Source organism: Monodelphis domestica, chromosome 1 (assembly GCF_027887165.1).
Source record: "Monodelphis domestica isolate mMonDom1 chromosome 1, mMonDom1.pri, whole genome shotgun sequence".
Lineage (NCBI taxonomy): Eukaryota > Metazoa > Chordata > Mammalia > Didelphimorphia > Didelphidae > Monodelphis > Monodelphis domestica.
This window is the reverse complement of record NC_077227.1, coordinates 695,914,880-695,933,373: the sequence shown is the minus strand read 5'-3', so window position 1 is coordinate 695,933,373 and position 18,494 is coordinate 695,914,880. Positions and strand designations below refer to the sequence as shown.

At 57.0% G+C, this 18,494-nt stretch overlaps 2 protein-coding genes across 4 annotated transcripts in view; both read left to right on the top strand.

Moving 5' to 3' along the window:
• The window catches only part of SLC12A4 (solute carrier family 12 member 4), a 52,676-nt gene extending 41,135 nt beyond the window's left edge, over nucleotides 1-11,541 (top strand). For all 3 annotated transcript variants that reach the window (XM_007477213.3, XM_007477215.3, XM_007477214.3), the window contains exons 11-24: nucleotides 765-822; nucleotides 2,861-3,035; nucleotides 3,827-3,945; nucleotides 4,769-4,867; nucleotides 5,392-5,511; nucleotides 5,755-5,859; nucleotides 6,004-6,172; nucleotides 6,675-6,870; nucleotides 7,287-7,456; nucleotides 7,548-7,679; nucleotides 8,314-8,421; nucleotides 8,735-8,919; nucleotides 9,810-9,943; nucleotides 10,794-11,541. In XM_007477213.3, the coding sequence (XP_007477275.2) occupies nucleotides 765-822; nucleotides 2,861-3,035; nucleotides 3,827-3,945; nucleotides 4,769-4,867; nucleotides 5,392-5,511; nucleotides 5,755-5,859; nucleotides 6,004-6,172; nucleotides 6,675-6,870; nucleotides 7,287-7,456; nucleotides 7,548-7,679; nucleotides 8,314-8,421; nucleotides 8,735-8,919; nucleotides 9,810-9,943; nucleotides 10,794-10,885 (1,862 nt within the window). In that variant the 3' untranslated portion in view covers nucleotides 10,886-11,541. The remainder of the gene's footprint in view (nucleotides 1-764; nucleotides 823-2,860; nucleotides 3,036-3,826; nucleotides 3,946-4,768; nucleotides 4,868-5,391; nucleotides 5,512-5,754; nucleotides 5,860-6,003; nucleotides 6,173-6,674; nucleotides 6,871-7,286; nucleotides 7,457-7,547; nucleotides 7,680-8,313; nucleotides 8,422-8,734; nucleotides 8,920-9,809; nucleotides 9,944-10,793) is intronic.
• Nucleotides 11,542-13,849: 2,308 nt separating this feature from the next.
• LCAT (lecithin-cholesterol acyltransferase) lies at nucleotides 13,850-17,931 on the top strand. The gene is made up of 6 exons (XM_001373783.5): nucleotides 13,850-14,168; nucleotides 14,787-14,943; nucleotides 15,403-15,518; nucleotides 15,809-15,904; nucleotides 16,015-16,239; nucleotides 17,075-17,931. Exons 1-6 carry the CDS (start codon nucleotides 14,012-14,014, stop codon nucleotides 17,701-17,703), a joined length of 1,380 nt encoding a protein of 459 aa, XP_001373820.2. The 5' UTR covers nucleotides 13,850-14,011; the 3' UTR covers nucleotides 17,704-17,931.
• The last annotated feature ends 563 nt before the right edge of the window (nucleotides 17,932-18,494 follow it).

Here is an 18,494-nt window from a genome sequence, read left to right as displayed (position 1 = left end):
ATCACATCTACAACATGCCCACTGGTCACTTTCTTCCCTTGCAGGCTCCCCAACTGGCTGTTCCTTGAATTTTGTTGTTGGGGTTGTTTCAGACATATCCATCATGGTGGGTTGGAGAACCATTGATGGGGCCTGGGTGGGTTGGAGAGCCTTCGATGGATCATGGTGGGTTGGAGAACCTTCGATGGGGCCTGGTGGGTTGGAGAGCCTTCGATGGGGCCTGGTGGGTTGGAGAGCCTTCAATGGATCATGGTGGGTTGGAGAGCCTTCGATGGGGCCTGGTGGGTTGGAGAGCCTTCAATGGGGCCTGGTGGGTTGGAGAGCCTTCAATGGATCATGGTGGGTTGGAGAGCCTTCGATTGGGCCTGGGTGGGTTGGAGAGCCTTAGATGGATCATGGTGGGTTGGAGAGCCTTCGATGGGGCCTGGGTGGGTTGGAGAGCCTTCGATAGATCATGGTGGGTTGGAGAACCTTCGATGGGGCCTGGTGGGTTGGAGAGCCTTCGATGGGGCCTGGTGGGTTGGAGAGCCTTCGATGGATCATGGTGGGTTGGAGAGCCTTCGATGGGGCCTGGTGGGTTGGAGAGCCTTCGATGGGGCCTGGTGGGTTGGAGAGCCTTCGATGGATCATGGTGGGTTGGAGAGCCTTCGATGGGGCCTGGTGGGTTGGAGAGCCTTCGATGGGGCCTGGTGGGTTGGAGAGCCTTCGATGGGGCCTGGGTGGGTCGGAGAGCCTTCGACCTTTTCTTTGACTATCTTCCTCAGACTTTAGCAGTGTGGTGCTGTTTGGGGCCTGCATTGAAGGGGTTGTCCTCAGAGATAAGTAAGTGATTTATTGATGGGATGATGCCATTTATTTTCTGCTTTAAGTAATGTACTTTTTATCAATACCTTTTGTTTTTATATCATATTAATATTCTAGCTTGGGGAGAGGGGAGTCTCCCTCTTGCCACCTAAGATCTTTTCTTTGTGACAAAGAAAAAGCAATTAATTGCATGACAAATTAAAAAGCAATGAAGCAATTCATCAAACCCACGTGGCATGGACTCATTGGCACATCTGCAATGTGCTGCCCTATGAGGCCCCCCGTCTGTGCCGCAGGGAGGGAAGTCTATGTCAGTTTTTCCAAAAACATCATTGCTTTTCTCAGTTACTCAGAGCGTAGCTTTGGGGTCCAACTTTTGCCTCTGAGACAGCATGACTGATTTCAACATCCTTGCCAGCTGCCAGCTGCCCCTTCCTCTCCAGGGAGAGGCTGCTCTGGGCAGGTCGATAGAATGCCTGGGGTTCTCTAGAACAGCTCGGAATGCCAGGAAGGGGGAAGCCGAGAGAGGGGATGGGACCAGTATCGGAGGGGAACAGAAGGAAGGAAGGCCCTGAGGGATGAGCCACGAGCCCCTGGGCTCCAGACAGCTCTGGCAGACCTCTGCCCAGAAGTTTCTCTGCTCTCCTCTTTGTGGATTAGTGCCAAGGTTCGCCCGACCCTTGCTCCCCTCTCCCCCTGCCAGGGCTGGGAGATGTGCCAGGCAGACCTTCTGAATCCCACAGCCTGACCTCCAGGTTACACGCAACAACTTGTTTTTGCTCGAATGGGTCATCGAAACACAGATGGTTCCCAGACCCTGTGTCCAGCCTCGGGCGCCCTCCTGAGTTTCACAGCTTCTGGGGCCTCTCAGGTTGGATGTCCCGGAGGCGCCGCAAACTCGGCATACCCAGAACAGTTCATCTTTCTTCCCAACTTCCCAGCTTCGGTGATTTTTTTTTTACTGGAATATCTGTAGTCAGTTGTAAGTAGCAGTTTTCAAAACATTCATTTCTCCACAAATATACGGAAGCGGTTTTGAAATCAATTTTTTTTACATGAGAAAAACTGTCCGTGTTATAATCATTAACCAAATGGCTCCCCCAGGCCTGATTCCATGTGGTTTCATCTCTCCATAGGCTTCTTCCCTCCCACCCTGTCCTTGAACTTGAGGCAATAAATCCCTCTCTAGATTGCAGTGAGACGTCGTGTGATCTCTATCGTCATCGGTGTTTATATAGAGATCACTTAGCTGCTTCCAAATTAGGCTCCTAGAGCAGGGCAGGGCGGACACCCCAGTCCAGTCTTTCTCTGCCTCTCAGACCCTCACCTCTGGGGGATCCAAGGAGCCTTCTAATTAGGGGTGGCAGAGTGGTGCAGTGGGCAGGCCTGGAGTCGAGAACACTCATCTTCCCGAGTTCAAATCCAGCCTCAGACACTTAATAGCGGTGTGACCCTGAGCGAGTCATATTGCCCTGCTGGCCTCCGTTTCCTCAACTGTCAAATGAGAAAGAAATGGCAAATGAGCCGTGTGACCCTGGGCAAGTCACTTAACCCTGCTTGCCTCAGCTTCTTCATCTGTCAGATGAGCTGAAGAAGGAAATGGCAAACCGCTCTGGTGATCTTTGCCAAGAAAACCCCAAATGGGGTCACAGAGAATCAGGCTCAACTGAAAACGTCTCAGCCGCAGCCTTCGTGATGGTTTCCCAGCCTCGTGTCTCCCCACTCCAGTCCAGCCATCTTGTAAAGGCCAGGCCTGACCCACCACGAGCTCCCCGTTCCCTCCCGGATGACCCGGGCCCTTCTGGAAACTCTGATCTAGTGGCTCCTTGACCCCGCGGGCCCAGATTACTCCACCCCCTCGTTTCCCGACTCCCTCTCGAGCTGCCTTTCTTGGGTCGCCCGCAGGCTGTCTCCCTGTTTGAGGGTGAGCTCCCCGGCGTGGGGAGGCTCCACAGCCAGTGGTCCGGATCGCTCTGCCCTTCGGGGCCTCCCCTTTGGGGAAAGGACGCGTCGCGGTGGCCCTGGGGTGCTCACGCCTCGGCCTTCTCTCCCGCAGGTATGGCGACGGCGTGAATAAGAACCTGGTGGTGGGCACGCTGTCCTGGCCCTCCCCGTGGGTCATCGTCATCGGCTCCTTCTTCTCCACGTGCGGGGCCGGGCTCCAGAGCCTGACGGGGGCACCGCGCCTGCTGCAGGCCATCGCCAAGGACAACATCATCCCCTTCCTGCGGGTTCGTTCAGTGGGACCAAAGACCCAGGCCAGGCGGGTGGGAGGGTTTGAGGAGGCGCCTGTGCCAGGAGGGAACCCAGGAGGGCCTCGGGCCGGCCTCCTTAACCTGGGATCAGTCTCAGGGAGTCCCTGGGCTTGAATGGGGTAAAAAATGACTATTTTCACTCATTCTTCACTTGTCACGAATCTTTTTTTCCCCTTCGATAATCTGAGATTGAAACTTGCCATTTCCTTCAATTATTTAAAAACATTCTTTGCGGGGATGACAGCTAAGTGGCTCAGCGGATGGAGAGGCACACCTAGAAGGGAGGTCCTGGGTTCCAATCTGGCCCCAGACACTTCCTATCTGGGTGTCCCTGGGCAAGTCACTTCACCCCCACCCCCTAGCCCTGGCCACTTCTGCCGTGGGATCCGTATTAATTCTAAGACAGAAGGGAAGGGTTTAAAAAAAATTCCCGAGAAGGGCTCCCTAAGTCTCACCAGATGGCACAGAAAAAATGAAGAACCCCAGCCTAGGACTTGATAAGAACCCAGGCTCTCCAGATCCGTCCGGCTGAGCCTCCCCCTCTCCCAGCACGTGTGTCCACTTTGGGGGGCGCAGGCCATGCGGGGAGGAGGCGAGCTTCTTCGGGGTTGGGGTGCTATGGAGACCCATCTAGGCAACCTTCCCATTTTCTTCCATCCAAAGCGGGGGGCCGGACCCTAGATTTAAGCGTTAATGCCGCCAGCCCAGCCACGGCTAGTTGGGGAGGGGGCCTGGGACCCTTCCCTCCAGCTTCTCTCTGGCCTCAGGTGTTTGGTCACGGGAAGGCAAACGGGGAACCCACGTGGGCCCTTCTTCTGACGGCCTTCATCGCAGAGCTTGGGATTCTCATCGCTTCTCTGGACATGGTGGCACCCATTCTGTCCATGTAAGGCCCCGGAGGGGAGGCGGGGGACGGGCTAACACCCAACAACGGCCACAGTCCGTGCTCACGTCTTCCCCATTGTGGGGCGTCCCCTTTCCTCCACCTCATAAACCCTCCCCAGAACAGTCAGAGAGCCACGTGCAAGGAATGTGGAGTTTTCTAGCGTCCAGAGTTGGACGACCATTAAAATAGAAAAGAGCAGCGAGAGATGCTGCTCCGTGTCCAAATTTCCATCCTGTGCTTTCTGTTTTGGTGTTTGTAAAAGCTGGGGATGCTGCTGCCCCGCAGCCTCTACCAGAAAGCAGATGGGAAAGGCGGCAGCGCTGCTAAGGCAGCCCTTGTAGACACCTCTCAGATGTTGAAGTTTGTTGTAAGTCCAGCTAAGGAAATAAACCTGTTAGGCATGGGTCCCGTTCTCTCGCTTCCCCTATTCACTGCCTCCTGTCTTTGTTCTCCCTTCTTCCTCCCCTTTCCCTGGCCCCCTCTTCTTCCTTCTCCCCTCCTTTCCCCTTCTTCCTCCCCTTCCCCTTTAGCCCTTCCTCTTCCCTTCCTCTTTCCCCCTTTCTGTCTCCCCTCCATCTCTTCTCCCCTTCCCCATCTCCTTTCCCCCTTCCCTCACCCCTATCCGTCTCTCTCCCTCCCCTTCCCCCCTTCCCTCTTCCTTGTCTTCTCGTTCTCCTCTTGCCCCCTTCCTCCTCTCCATCCGTTTCTGTCCTTGGATGTTGGCTCTAGAATCAGGTGGCCAGGGGAGGCCGCGGAGCCTCTGGGAGTTCCTGGGGTGTCGGAAGGGGCCATGGACCCTGGATTATTCTTCTCATCTTCACAGGTTTTTCCTCATGTGTTACTTGTTTGTGAACCTGGCCTGCGCCGTGCAGACGCTGCTGAGGACCCCCAATTGGCGGCCCCGATTTAAATACTACCACTGGTACGGTGGCGGCAACTTCGTGGGAAATGAACGCTGGGGCGGCTGGGGGCTCCGTGCATAGAGAGCCGGGCGGGAGGCGCGAGGCCCTGGGGTTGGACGTGGCCTCAGACAGTCCTGGGCGGGTCCCTTGACCCCAGTGACCCCTTACGGCTCTCCCCCCTTGGAACCAGTCAGGACCCCGTGTTAACTTGAATGCAGAAGGTGAGGCTAGTTAGAAGGAATGATAAAAATGGGAAGCTGCTGTGTCCCAGACCTGCCCCTGCCCCATTCCCTGGCACTGCCTGGGCCTACCAGCCGGTCCCACAACCCTCAACAGCAGGGCCCGAGGGACGAGGGCCTCCGGCTGTCCTCCCCTCGGCCTGGGGGTCCCTGGGAGGGAGCATCGCGGGCCCATGAAGACGGCATCTGGCGACAGGAGTGTAAGAGGAGCAGAAAGAGCCCCCCCCCCCCCGCTCCCCCTTCTTGGCCTCGCCGGTGCCAGGGAGGAGAAGGTGATGGCCCCCGCCCGGCTGTGCTTCTTGCAGGGCCCTGTCCTTCTTGGGCATGAGCATCTGCCTGGCCTTGATGTTCATTTCTTCCTGGTACTACGCCCTGGTGGCCATGCTCATCGCAGGCATGATCTACAAGTACATCGAGTATCAGGGGTGAGTAGGCTGCAGCTGGGGGCCTGCAGGCAGGAAGCTAGCTCAGGGGAGAAGGCCTGGGGAGATGGGGGACCGAAGGAGGCACCCGGCTGGCCAAGGCCTAGGCCTTCTGGGACACAACGAGCCCGAGGAGCCCCATTTGCAAGGGAGCAGGTCCTTTGGGGCCTGGAGAGGGCAAAGGGCTCACTGGTCTGATGGGAGGCGGCACGCACTGGGCCAGACTCTCGCTTATCCTCCCTGCAGTGCCGAGAAGGAATGGGGCGATGGCATCCGGGGCCTCTCCCTGAGCGCGGCCCGCTACGCGCTCCTTCGCCTGGAGGAGGGCCCCCCCCACACCAAGAACTGGAGGTGAGTCCCAGGCTGTCACCCCTCCTCCGAGGCCTGGGGGCTCTGGGGGGGCTCGTGGCTCTGCCCGGGGACCTGGGGCTCTCTGCCTGGGGCTCAGGCAGACCGTGGCTGCTGTGACTCACCAGGGCCTCTGCCCTCCTCCAGGCCTCAGCTCTTGGTGCTCCTGAAGCTGGATGAAGACCTCCACGTCAAGTACCCTCGCCTGCTCACCTTTGCCTCCCAGCTCAAGGCTGGGAAAGGCCTCACCATCATTGGCTCCGTGATCCAAGGCAACTTCTTGGAAAGCTACGGGGAAGCCCAGGCAGCCGAGCAGGTACCGGCATTGGGGGAGGAGGGTGACCCGACAGGGGCCCAAAGGATGCCCAGAAGGGGGGAGCAGCACCTCGGCCAGGCCTGGCCCCCTGTGCCGTCTGCCTCACGAGGCTGAGAGCCCCAGGCGGGCACCTGCCAGAGATTTAGGAGTGCATTTCTTTCCTCCTCTATCTCTGACTCTTTCCTTGTCCTCGGGGGGCATCCCTGAACACGTCTAGAAGGGTCTGAAGGCCCCCAAAGAGTGCCTCCACTGGGCTCGATGCTGGAGGTTCAAAGAAAGGCAGAGGCCTGGTCCCTGCCTCCAGAACCTTCTATTCTAAGGACACGTACACGAGACAGGCACAAGGAGCTCTCGAGTTCCAGGAGCCGAGGAGAAGGCAGTGGGGGGCTCTGCGTGACACCCCACCCCCGGGAGGGCTCACTTGCTGTTTCCAGTGTGTGGGCAAACTCAGGAAGACCCCCGGCTCTCCTTGCCCTGTGTGACCCCAGGCTCTTGTTTTCAGACCATTAAGAACATGATTGAGATTGAAAAGGTGAAGGGCTTCTGCCAGGTGGTGGTGGCCAGCAAAGTGCGCGAAGGCCTGGCCCACCTCATCCAGTCCTGTGGCCTGGGGGGCATGAAGCACAACTCTGTGGTGCTGGGGTGGCCCTATGGCTGGAGGCAGAGTGAAGACCCTCGGGCCTGGAAGACCTTCATCGGTAGGTCCCTCGCAGCTCCGCTCTCCTCGAGGACCCTTCCCTCCCTGCACGGCTGGTCTTGCGGCCTGGAAGCGGGTAGAATTTGGAAGGTCCGGGGCAGGCCTCGTGCCCCTGGGGACCCCCCTCCTGGCCCTTCACTTCCCATAGACAGCTTAGGTGTTAACTGGCCTCAGGAGACTAGAGATGGCCAGGAGTCACCAGCAAGCGGGAGAAGCCCGATGGGCTGAGGGAAGACTCTAAAGGCAGATTTTGCCCACCCTGCTTGCCTGTGCCAGCCTGTGCCAGCGGCCTAAGAGGGCCTGCCAGTCTGTGAGGCTGGCCGGAATGGCCGGGGCCTGCCGAGGAAGCTTGGGGGCTGGAGGAGGGGGATGGAGCCCCCGGGGCACCACATCACCTGGTACATCTTTGTCTCGCAGACACCGTGCGCTGCACTACGGCCGCCCACCTGGCGCTGCTGGTGCCCAAGAATGTTTCCTTCTACCCCAGCAACCACGAGCGCTACAACGAGGGCAACATCGACGTCTGGTGGATCGTCCACGACGGCGGCATGCTCATGCTGCTGCCCTTCCTTCTGAGGCAGCACAAGGTGCCCGGCCCCGCAGGACAGAAAGATGGGGGGCTGAGGGGCTGGACCCCCGGGTCTCCCCGGCCCCTCACCTCCCCCTCGGGCCCCCCAGGTCTGGCGAAAGTGCCGCATGAGGATCTTCACCGTGGCCCAGATGGACGACAACAGCATCCAGATGAAGAAGGATCTGGCCACCTTCCTGTACCACCTACGCATCGAGGCTGAGGTGGAAGTCGTGGAGATGGTAAGGACCACAAGGCCGGGCCCTGGGGCTGCTGCCGCCCCCCCCATCGGGGCCCTGGGGCTGCTGCCCACCCACTCCCACACTGCCCCCCCCCCCCCGGGGCCCTGGGGCTGCTGTCCCCCCCCCCCCAGCCCTGGGGCTGCTGCCCACCCACTCCCACACTGCCCCCCCCCCGGGGCCCTGGGGATGCTGTCCCCCCCCCCTCGTGGCCCTGGGCTGCTGCCCACCCACTCCCACACTGCCCCCCCTGGGGCCCTGGGGCTGCTGCCCACCCACTCCCACACTGCCCCCCCCCCCCGGGCCCTGGGGCTGCTGTCCCCCCCCCCTCGGGGCCCTGGGCTGCTGCCCACCCACTCCCACACTGCCCCCCCTGGGGCCCTGGGGCTGCTGCCCACCCACTCCCACACTGCCCCCCCCACCACCCTGGGCTGCTGCCCACCCACTCCCACACTGCCCCCCCCCCCCCCGCCCTGGGCTGCTGCCCACCCACTCCCACACTGCCCCCCCCCCCGCCCTGGGCTGCTGCCCACCCACTCCCACACTGCCCCCCCCCCGGGGCCCTGGGGCTGCTGTCCCCCTTCCCCCCCCCCAGCCCTGGGCTGCTGCCCACCCACTCCTACACTGCCTCCCCCAGCACAACAGCGACATCTCGGCCTACACCTACGAGCGCACGCTGATGATGGAGCAGAGGTCCCAGATGCTGAAGCAGATGAGGCTGACCAAGACCGAGAGGGAGAGGGAGGTAGGGAGCCTCCCGGGAGAGGGAAGGCGACCTGGGCTCTTCTCTTCCGGAAGGGCTGCCAGGAGCCTCCTCCGGGCTTCGGAGGCATCGCGGCAGAGAAGGAAGAACGCGGGGGTCGGAGTCGGGAGACACCGGGCCAAAGCCTGTGTTCTGTCCTCCCAAATGGGGCTGTTGTGAGGAAAGCACGAAGGTCACCAACCTTCCTGGTGTGGCGATGGGAGTTGTGAGGCTCTGGCCCCCAGAACCTGCCCGGGCCTCCCACCGAGCAGACCCCGTCCTCTCCTTCCTCACCCGTCCTATCTCCACCCCTCAGGCCCAGCTGGTCAAGGATCGCCACTCCATAATCCGGCTGGAGAGTCTGTATTCGGACGAGGAGGATGAGGGGGAAGCCAGGCCCGAGAAGGTCCAGATGACCTGGACCAGGGACAAGCACGACGCTGAGAAGCGGAACCGGGGCAACACCCTAGAGAACTTCCGCGAGCTGATCAGCATCAAACCGTGAGTGCCAAGTGCCAGGGGCGCCCGCGGCAGGCCAGAGACGGTGTCTGGGTCTCTGTCTCTTCCCTCTACTCCTCCCACCACCCCCACCCCAATCCCTCACTTAGCAGCAGAGGCCGAAAGTCTCCCATCCAACCCTCCGGGCTGATTTTGCCCGCCTGCCTACACCAGGCTTTCCTGGTGGCTGAGAACCCGCATGTGGCCAGGCCTGGGAGAGGGGCCCCTGGAAGGGTGGTTTGCCCTGGTGGGTCCCCAGAGGCCTGATGTGGGCCAGGGAGTGGCCCACAGTGGGGGGATGTTCAGGGAAGGCGAGGGAGGAGCCTCTGAGTGGGTTCGAGGGCAGGAGGGTCAGTGGCTCTGGGCACACTCGCTCTTCACATTGAAAGCCCAGCCCCGTAGATCGCTGCCCTCAGGCCGAGTCTGCCAGGCCATGAGGCACACAGACAGAAAAAAAGCCATTGGAGGGGCACAGAGAACTGCCTCAGGGGAGGGGAAGGCCGTGACCACAGGGCACATCTGGCAAGACTCCATGAGGGCCTGGCCGGTCCAGGGGTGGTTCCTGTGCAGGGAGCCAATGTGGGAGGGGGCCCAGAGAGGCCGGGGATCCTGGTATGGGTCTGCCTCCCCAGGAGGGCAGCTGGGCCGGGTCACTGGAAGGAAGAGACTTAGGCTGGAGAAAAGAGGCTGGCTGGGGCCTTTTGAAGGGAGTCAGACATGGAGGCACCATTAGGGGCCCTAAGTGGAGACTGCAAAGAGAAGGGACCTTCCTCACGTGGTTCAGAAGAGGTTCTGGGAAGGGCAGGGAGAGAAGGAAAGGCTGAGCCACTCCCACCGGCCTGGGCCCTTGGGGGCCTCTCCTGGGCCAGGCCTGACCCTGGGCCTCTCCACAGAGACCAGTCTAACGTCCGGAGGATGCACACGGCCGTCAAACTGAACGAAGTCATTGTCAATCGCTCCCACGACGCCCGGCTGGTCCTCCTGAACATGCCTGGCCCTCCGAAAAACACGGATGGAGACGAGAACTGTATCCTTTGGGGAGGAGGCAGGGGATAGACCGGCTGGCAGGAGGCTGCTCGGGGCTCCCTTCAAAGTCAGTGGGGGGCCTTCTTCCCTTTTTTAAACCCTTCCCTTCCATCACTACCTACCAAGTGTTGGTTCCGAGGCAGAAGAGGTGAGAAGCAGGAAGGGTCTGGCAGTGCCGGTTAAGTGACTTGTCCAGGGTCACAGAGCTAGGAAGTGTCTGCTGAGGTCGCATTAGAACCCAGGACCTCAGGTCTGAAGACCTGGCTATCTGCTGAGCCACCTGGCCACCCCCAGGGGTGTCTGGTTTTTTTTAGGACACCGACCACCCTCCCTCAGGGCTGGTGATAGAGCTTTGCCCAATGAGCCACTGCCTGACAGTAAATCTAGTTTGAGGGTCTTCCCCAGCTTTCACTTTGGCTCAAGGCCACCTATTTAGCAGCCCTCATAATAAAAATCCCATTTATTTCCTCCAAGGCCAAAGCCCTTTCCTCACAATCTCCCAGGGAGGTAAGTGGAGCCAGTATTATCTCCCCATTTTACACAGAAAGAAACCGAGGCTCCAGGAGATGAAGATGGCTGCCTCTGGTCACAGGACCCCTGGACACCAGCCCAGGTCACATGACTATGCGACAGGCTTTTTCTGGCCCGCCCCCATCGCAGGCTCCGAGAAGCCTGGGTCTCTTGGAAAGTCGGGAGGAGTTAGCTCTTCGAAATGTTGAGGTGATTAGAGTCGCCCCACGAGTGAACCCCGAAGAAGGCTGGAGGGGAAGGAAAGGAAGGGAAGGACGGCGGGGCCCCTGCCTTACATATCGTCCCCTCTGGCCCGCTACGGCCCTTGACTCCCCGCTCAGACATGGAATTCCTCGAAGTGTTGACAGAAGGCCTGGAGCGGGTGCTGCTGGTCCGGGGTGGGGGCCGGGAGGTCATCACCATCTACTCCTGAGTCGGCCCCTCCGGGCCTCTCGGAATCAGTGATGGACGGCCCCTGCCTCCCTTCCTGCCCCGCCCCTCCACGCTGTCCCGTCCCATTTCCCCACCCCCCTGGGGCTAAGGGTGGGAGCTGGGGCGCCCCGGCCCCTCCCACGCTACTCGCCTCGGGCTTCGCCTTCCACTCACAAGAGTCCGGCTTGAGACTAAACTCCTTGTAGACGAGGGCTCGGTGCAGTATGTTAGCGAGGGGCCTGAGTTAGGACGCTCCCCGGGCCCAGCCCCTTTCCTTCCCAATCCCCCAGACCCACGGGGCAGCAGGGAGGGTAAAGCGGAGGCCATTGAGACGGGCCGCAAGGCCTGCTGGCCACAGAGACGGGAATCAGTGATGCTGAGAGAGATGATTATGTTTGCCGGAGGCCGCGGCCTGCTGGGGACCGAGCCCTATTTATTTGTGTATTTATTGGTCAGGAGGGTTGCCAGGGAGCAAGAGAGAAAGGCAAGCGTTTGGGGGAGGGGGGACGACTTCCCCCCTGGCCGCGCCAGGGAAGCCCCAGGTCGATCGGACACACCCCTCTTCCTCCTCGCTCCGGAAACCGAAGCGGATGTCGCTAGGAGTTTGGGCTGTTTGTTTGGTTGTTTTCCCAATAAAACATTGTTTACTGACTTCCACCCCCCCTTTCCGGACCTGGTTTTGTTCTTTCCTTTTGCGGAGGGAGGGAGAGAGGGACTGAGCCGAAGTCGCCTTCGAGACCGCCCTGCTTCCGAAGGAGTCACCGGAGGAGCCCCCACCCCGCTCCGGCCTTTGTCTAGTCTGGCTCCCGTCCTGGAATCCAGGAGGAGGTGGGACTGTTCCAACTCCCCTTCCTGTTCCTCTGCCGCCCCTCCCTGTTTATCTGGGGAGATTCTACCCCGGGGAACAGCTCTAGAAGATCTTGGCAGTCTCCTAATACAGCCCCCATATTTTGTAAAGAAGTGAATTGTCCAGGGGCTACAGGTTATAAGAACACTAGAATTTGAACTCGGGACTCCTCCCCCCCCCCCCCCATATCCTGCATCCTCTCTTCACCTCTCCCTCTCTGAGGTGGGACACAATTCTTGCCTTTAAGAACCTCTCGAGGAAGAGGGGAAGCAGTCCCTTGGGGAATGGCCAAACCAACTATAGTCCACAAATGTAATGCTCTGTTCTTGTACTGTTTGAAACACCAAATGTGGAGGCAGCTACATGGCGCGGTGGATTGAAGGAGAGGCCCTGCGTTCATATCAGGAAACCATCCCGAGCAAGTCATTTAGCCCCCATTGCCTAGCCCTTATGGCCTTGGAACCAAGACCCAGTACTGATTCTAAGATGGAAGGGAAAGCGTGTGACAAAATAAATAAAACAAATGTGAAGGCACTGGGGAGGAGGGAGGGAGATCAGTTTGATTGTATAACTGGAAAACTTGTGGAAATTTGTTATAACTTGTAATTAATAAAAAAAATAGGAAAAATAAATGAATTATTGATGGAAAAGACAAAAAGGAAAAAAAACGTTAAGGTTACCCAGAAGCATTGGAAGCTGCAATAACCAATGTGGAGTGAAGGAAGTAGATCCCAGAACACTGTACACACAGTTAGCTATAGTAATTGCTAGTATTTATATAGTACTTTAAGGGCTGCAAAGAACTCTACAAATATATTCTCATTTGATCCTCACAATGACCTTGGGCAGTAGGTGCTACTATAAGGAGGTGGGATGTAAATTTGTGTGTGTGTGTGTATCCCCATGGTGGGTTCAATAAATTGAGAGCCTGACCTAGAGATGGGAGGACCTAGGTTCAAATCTAGCCTCAGATACTTCCTAGCAGCGTGATGCTGGGCAAGTCACTTAACCCCCATTGCCTAACCCTTACTGCTCTTCTGCCTTGGAACTGTTAACATGGAATCTAGAAACCCCAAACTTGTAGCCTAATAGGATCTGATGGACCCCAAGTTTTAGGACTAGCTTGTAAGTTGGAGACCCCAAAGCTTGTACTTGTTCCCGGTCAAGTGACTCTTGTAGTCTCCAGAAGCCTCTCCCAGTATATCACACCCTTCTTCCAAGGATCAAACTGGGGACCTTCAGTTTATGAGACTGACACGATGTCTACTGAGCTAAAGAGTCATTCCCCTTGTGCTTAGCCCCCAACTACAGTGGATTGTAGTTGGATCTTTCACCCCAGGGTCCATTATTCAGTCTGAAACTGCCAGTCTGAGATTCCCTTCAGGGTGGAATCTCACAGGAACAAGGAACAGGAACCAAGCCACAGTACTGATTCTAAGACTGAAGGGAAAGGTTTAAAAAGGGGAGTTGGATAAGACTAAGACAACTGCACCTTCCTTCAGGGATTATTGTGAGGATCAAGGGAGATAACACCGGGTTTGTATTAGGCACCATATAGTTAGCTGTTATTATTATTATTATTATTCTCTTTTTGGAAATTGTAGTCCAATCTCATTTTTCAGAGGAAGAAACTGGTCCTGAGAACTTGTGACTTGCCAAGGCTCACCCTGATAGTAGCAAGTGGCTGAGCTGGGATTTGAACCCAGGTTTCCCTTGAAAGGCTTTGAAGCATTTCAGCTGGTGGCAGCAGAACGTCGTCCCTAGTAGTTTTCCCTATTAGAGGGAATAGCTAACTCCGGCACCCGTTTTCCCCACTCTGTTATCTCATTTGATCTCCACAATGCCCCTGGTCACTGATGAGGCTGTCAAAGTGATTTGCCCGGAACACCCCCACACACACACACAAGTCCAGTATTCTAAGGGTACTCTTTGTACCCTGAGACACGGATGACATGGACAGAGTCCTGGCTGCCTGGCTTGGTTTACTGGTTTCCATGGCCCTGAGTACCTAGAAAAGGTCTCAAGGTCAGCCCAGCCCTGGCCAGCTTTCCCACATTTTCCCAGCCTACTCTAGCTGGGACATATCCTCCCCCAGGCTCCCTCCCTCCTCATTTCCCAGTTCCCTCCCCTGCCCCCAGAGCCCCTGTCCCTTTATGGGCTGCTCTGCTCCTAAGCTGTGTCATCCTCCACCCCCAGGTTCCCTGCAGCCGCTGGCCTCCGGTCCCGCCTACCACCACCAACAAACATCCCTGGATCAGGGGTCAGGCGGGCACCGGCAGCATGGGGCTCCTGGGACCGCTAGGCTGCCTCGGAGCCCTCCTGGGCTTTCTCCTCCTGTTCCCTCCGGCCTCCTCCTTCTGGCTCTTCAATGTCCTCTTTCCCCCAAGTGCCACCCCCAAGGCTGCCCTCAACAACAACACGAGACCTGTGGTGCTTGGTAAGGCATTGCCCTACTCCCAACGCTCTGGCCCGGGGCCCCCTGTAGTTCTGGGAAAGGGAGGGTGAGGGCCAACTCCCCAAGCCAGGGCTGGAAGTGGGGGAAGGAAGGGGCTCAGCCTCCAGGGGAGGAGGGAGTAGCATTGTAGCTCCAGCGTGGGCTGCTCCTCCAGCCCCATCTAAGCAATGGGCCAGGCTTGTGGCATGTGGGAGCAGGAAGGATGTCCCTTGGGGCTTCGGAACCCATCCTACCCCCAGTCATGGACTGGGACAAAGGGAGAGCGTCCTGGCTGGCAGGGGGGACAGTCATCCCTTCCCCCCACCCCAAGCCGGAGGGATCTACTCTTCCTCTCATAATCTCTGACTACGACCTCTCGCCCAGGGCCTTGCCTAGACTGTTTGCTCCAGCCTGGACTTTGGCTGAGGCCCTGGGGGAAGAAAAGGGACCTTGTGTTTTTCTGGCTCTGCCCTGGGTGGGGATCAGGGACGCTGCACCCCCCATCTTGGTGGGAGCCCAGGGCTCCCAGACACAACCTCCTGGCCCCAGCAGGGGCCGGGGGAAGAGGAAGAGGAGCAGGGCATGTGCCAGGTGCCAGGCTAAGGGTCCTCGTGCCCACAGTGCCTGGCTGCTTGGGGAACCAATTGGAGGCCAAGTTGGACAAGCCAGAAGTGGTCAACTGGCTGTGCTATCAAAAGACGGAGGACTTCTTCACCATCTGGATGGACCTCAACATGTTCCTGCCCCTTGGGGTTGACTGTTGGATCGACAACACTAGGTGGGTCCCAAAATCCACGCTCCGCCCCAGTACCCAAACCAAGGAGCTCGCCGGGTCCCTACTTCAGATCTCTCCACACACTCGAATGTTCTTGGAGCTTTGGAGGCTTGTACAGTCACTGGCTCATTTGATCCAATGAGCAGGTTGTACAGAGGTTCTCACCCTCGTTGTAGGGATGAGGAGACATCCCCGGAGAGGGGACCCCCCCCCCCAGGTGGGAGTCCCACAGCTAGCAAGTACTAGAACCAGGATTCACACTCGGGACTCTGTTGCCCTGTCACTGCCAGCCCAGGTCCGAGACCTGACCTCAACAGATGGTCATTCTCACCCACGTGTTTCCCTCTTCTCTAGCACACAGACCTGTGTACCCCACTTTGTATCCCTGCATGCATCTCTCTCACATACACACACCTATACACCCCACTCTCTGGAGGTTGAGCCTCCTTCTTGACTCTGCAGGGTGGTCTACAACAGGACCACAGGACAAATGTCTAATGCCCCTGGGGTACAGATTCGAGTCCCAGGCTTCGGCAAGACCTATTCTGTGGAGTATCTGGACCCCAACAAACTGGCAGGTAGGTGGGCATGTCGCTGAGACCCAGACTGATTCCATGAAAGCCTGGAGCCAAACCCTATAAGACTTGTCACTTCAGTCCCAGTCCCAGTGAGGGCAGGAGCCCCAGAAGACCCCATACTTTGGAGGCTTGGGTTGAAGGGGGGAGGTAAGGCACCACCCCTAGGGCACTGCCAGTCTGAGGAGAGCCACGTAGCCTTGCCCTTGGGGGCCCCACATGCCCCTATAACCCTAGCAAGCACGGTCCTCTTACCCTGTATCTCTCCCTCCACCCCACTCCCCCCTATCAAGGCTACATGCACACATTAGTGCAAAATCTCGTCAACAATGGGTACGTGCGCGATGAAACAGTCCGGGCTGCACCTTACGATTGGAGACTGGATCCCAGTGAGTAGAGGCGGGTGTTATGGGTGGAAGGCATTGGGCATGGATGTTTCTGAGGAATAGGAACCCAGGGCAAAGGTGTGAGCTGGGGTCTCATGCTTCTCTGGCCCCAGCCCAGCAGGAAGAATACTTTAAGAAACTAGCAGGGCTCGTGGAGGACATGTACGCTGCCTATGGGAAGCCTGTTTTCCTCATTGGACACAGCCTGGGCAACCTTCATCTGCTGTACTTCCTTCTGCATCAGCCCCAGGCCTGGAAGGACCGATTCATTGATGGCTTCATTTCCCTGGGAGCTCCCTGGGGTGGCTCCACCAAACCCATGAGGGTCCTGGCTTCCGGTGAGTGTGTCAGCCACTGAGACTCAGAGAAAGGCAGAAATGTGTCGACACATCCCTGTAAACCTCCTCAAAAACAACCGAGGATCTCCTTAGACACAGCCAACCCTGTTAACAAACCCACACCCTAAAAGAATAGACAGCCACAAGTTCTAGGAACTAGTCCCCAACTACATATCCCCCCCATATAGGTCATAGGTACTCATGAACCCACATATGCCTATGCCCACCCCACACATAATCCATTCATGGAGCAGATATCAATTTTCCAGCCTCCCCACCAGACTTTCTTGTCTGTGACACCATTCGAGATGCTGCCTCCCAGGACTCTGGGAGGAAAGGAGGCAGGCAGATAGAGAGAGTCTAGCAGTGACAGAATATGGAAACATCAAGGTCCCAGAGCGGTGCTTCTGAGTCAGGTCGAGTTGGTTTAAGATCTGGGTCAGCCTCTAATGTCAGATTTCAGGCCAGTGCCTGAGCCTGGAGCGTGCCAATGAGTCAATAAAATGTATTAAGTACTTCCTGCATGTCAGACATTGTGCCAAGCCCTGAAGATACAAAGAAAAGGCAAAAGATAAAAATTCTGAATCAAGGAGAAGTCTAGGTGAGGGCCTGAGCAAGGCTATGTCCCATTCCAGGTTTAGGGTGAAGGTTGGGGTTCAAAGCTGGGATGTGGGATCCATGGCTTTGAGTGTGGATTGAAGCAGAATGTGGCTGGGAGCTGGGGTTCTATCTGGGATCAGGGACAAGTTTCAGACAGGGCATGGATTGGGTTTGGAGGCGGCGATGGGGATGAGTTTGGGATCGACGAGTCCCTCATTCTGTGCCCCGCACACAGGTGACAACCAGGGTATTCCACTCATGTCAAACATCAAGCTTCGAGAAGAACATCGGATGACCACCTCCTCTCCGTGGATGTTCCCTTCCCGCCTCGCTTGGTCTGAGGATCACATCTTCATCTCCACACCTAACATAAACTACACCTTTCAGAATTTCCAGCGCTTTTTTGCAGACCTGCACTTTGAAGACGGCTGGTACATGTGGCTAAATAGCCGCGACCTGTTGGCGGGGCTGCCCGCTCCAGGCGTGGAGGTCTATTGCCTCTATGGGGTGGGACTACCAACCCCCCACACCTACATCTACGATGAGGGTTTCCCCTACAATGACCCCGTGTCTGTGCTCTATGAAGATGGCGATGACACGGTGGCCACCCGGAGCATGGAGCTCTGTGCTCGCTGGGAGAACCAGCAGCCCCAGCCCGTCCATGTGTTCCCAATCCCTGGCCTGCAGCATCTCAACATGGTCTTCAGCAACAAAACACTGAATTATATCAACTCCATCCTGCTGGGCACCTATCGAACAAAGGCTGCCAAGGACTCCCACCCAGACCCTGCCCCCCCCAAGGACTCCCATCTGGCCTCTCCTCCCAGGGACACAGACACAGACAAGGTCACAGACCACATATGAGGGTGGCCGAAAGGGCAAAAGGTGCCTTCCTCCCTCCAACGCTTGGCTCTGCCCCTGACTTTGGGTCCATCCTGTTACAGTCCTGCTAGGGATTGAGGAGACATCAGACTTCACGAATAAAAATATCTTTTTCTTTGAAGCCCAGCTCTGGAGTGACTAGGGAGAAAGAAGGGTCTGACTCTCTGGAAGTGGGAAGGGAAGAACAATAATAAACATTTATTCAGCATATATTGTGTGCAGAGCACTGTGATAGGCAATGGGGGAGAGATATAAAGAGAGAGAGATAGGAAAGGATCCTTGTGGGTTTTATAATCATATAAAGTATATCTATATATGTGAAAGAAAAAAAGCAAGGATTGAGAGCCTGGCCTAAAGACAGGAAGTCCTGGGTTCAAATATGACTTCAGACCCTTCCTAGCTTTATGTCCCTGGACAAGTTACTTAACCCCAATTACATAGCCCTTACCACTCTTCTGTCTCAAAACCAATACACAGTTATTGATTCTAAGATGGAAGGTAAGGGTTTTAGAAAAAAATAAGTGATATCTGTCTTACAACCTCATTATATAATTAGAACTGAGCACTATAAGGTTTATAATAATGTTCAATTTCTAGATCTAGTGATCTGTTCTTGCCCTCATTCCTCCCACCTTGAATTTTCTGTAGCCTTTTACAATAAAGACCTCCATCTCTATGATTCTGAACCACCAGCTTCATAAGAACACATCTCCTCCCCACATTCAGTTAACTGGTCTCTCATTCCCATCCACTTCCATCCCATCCTGCCTATA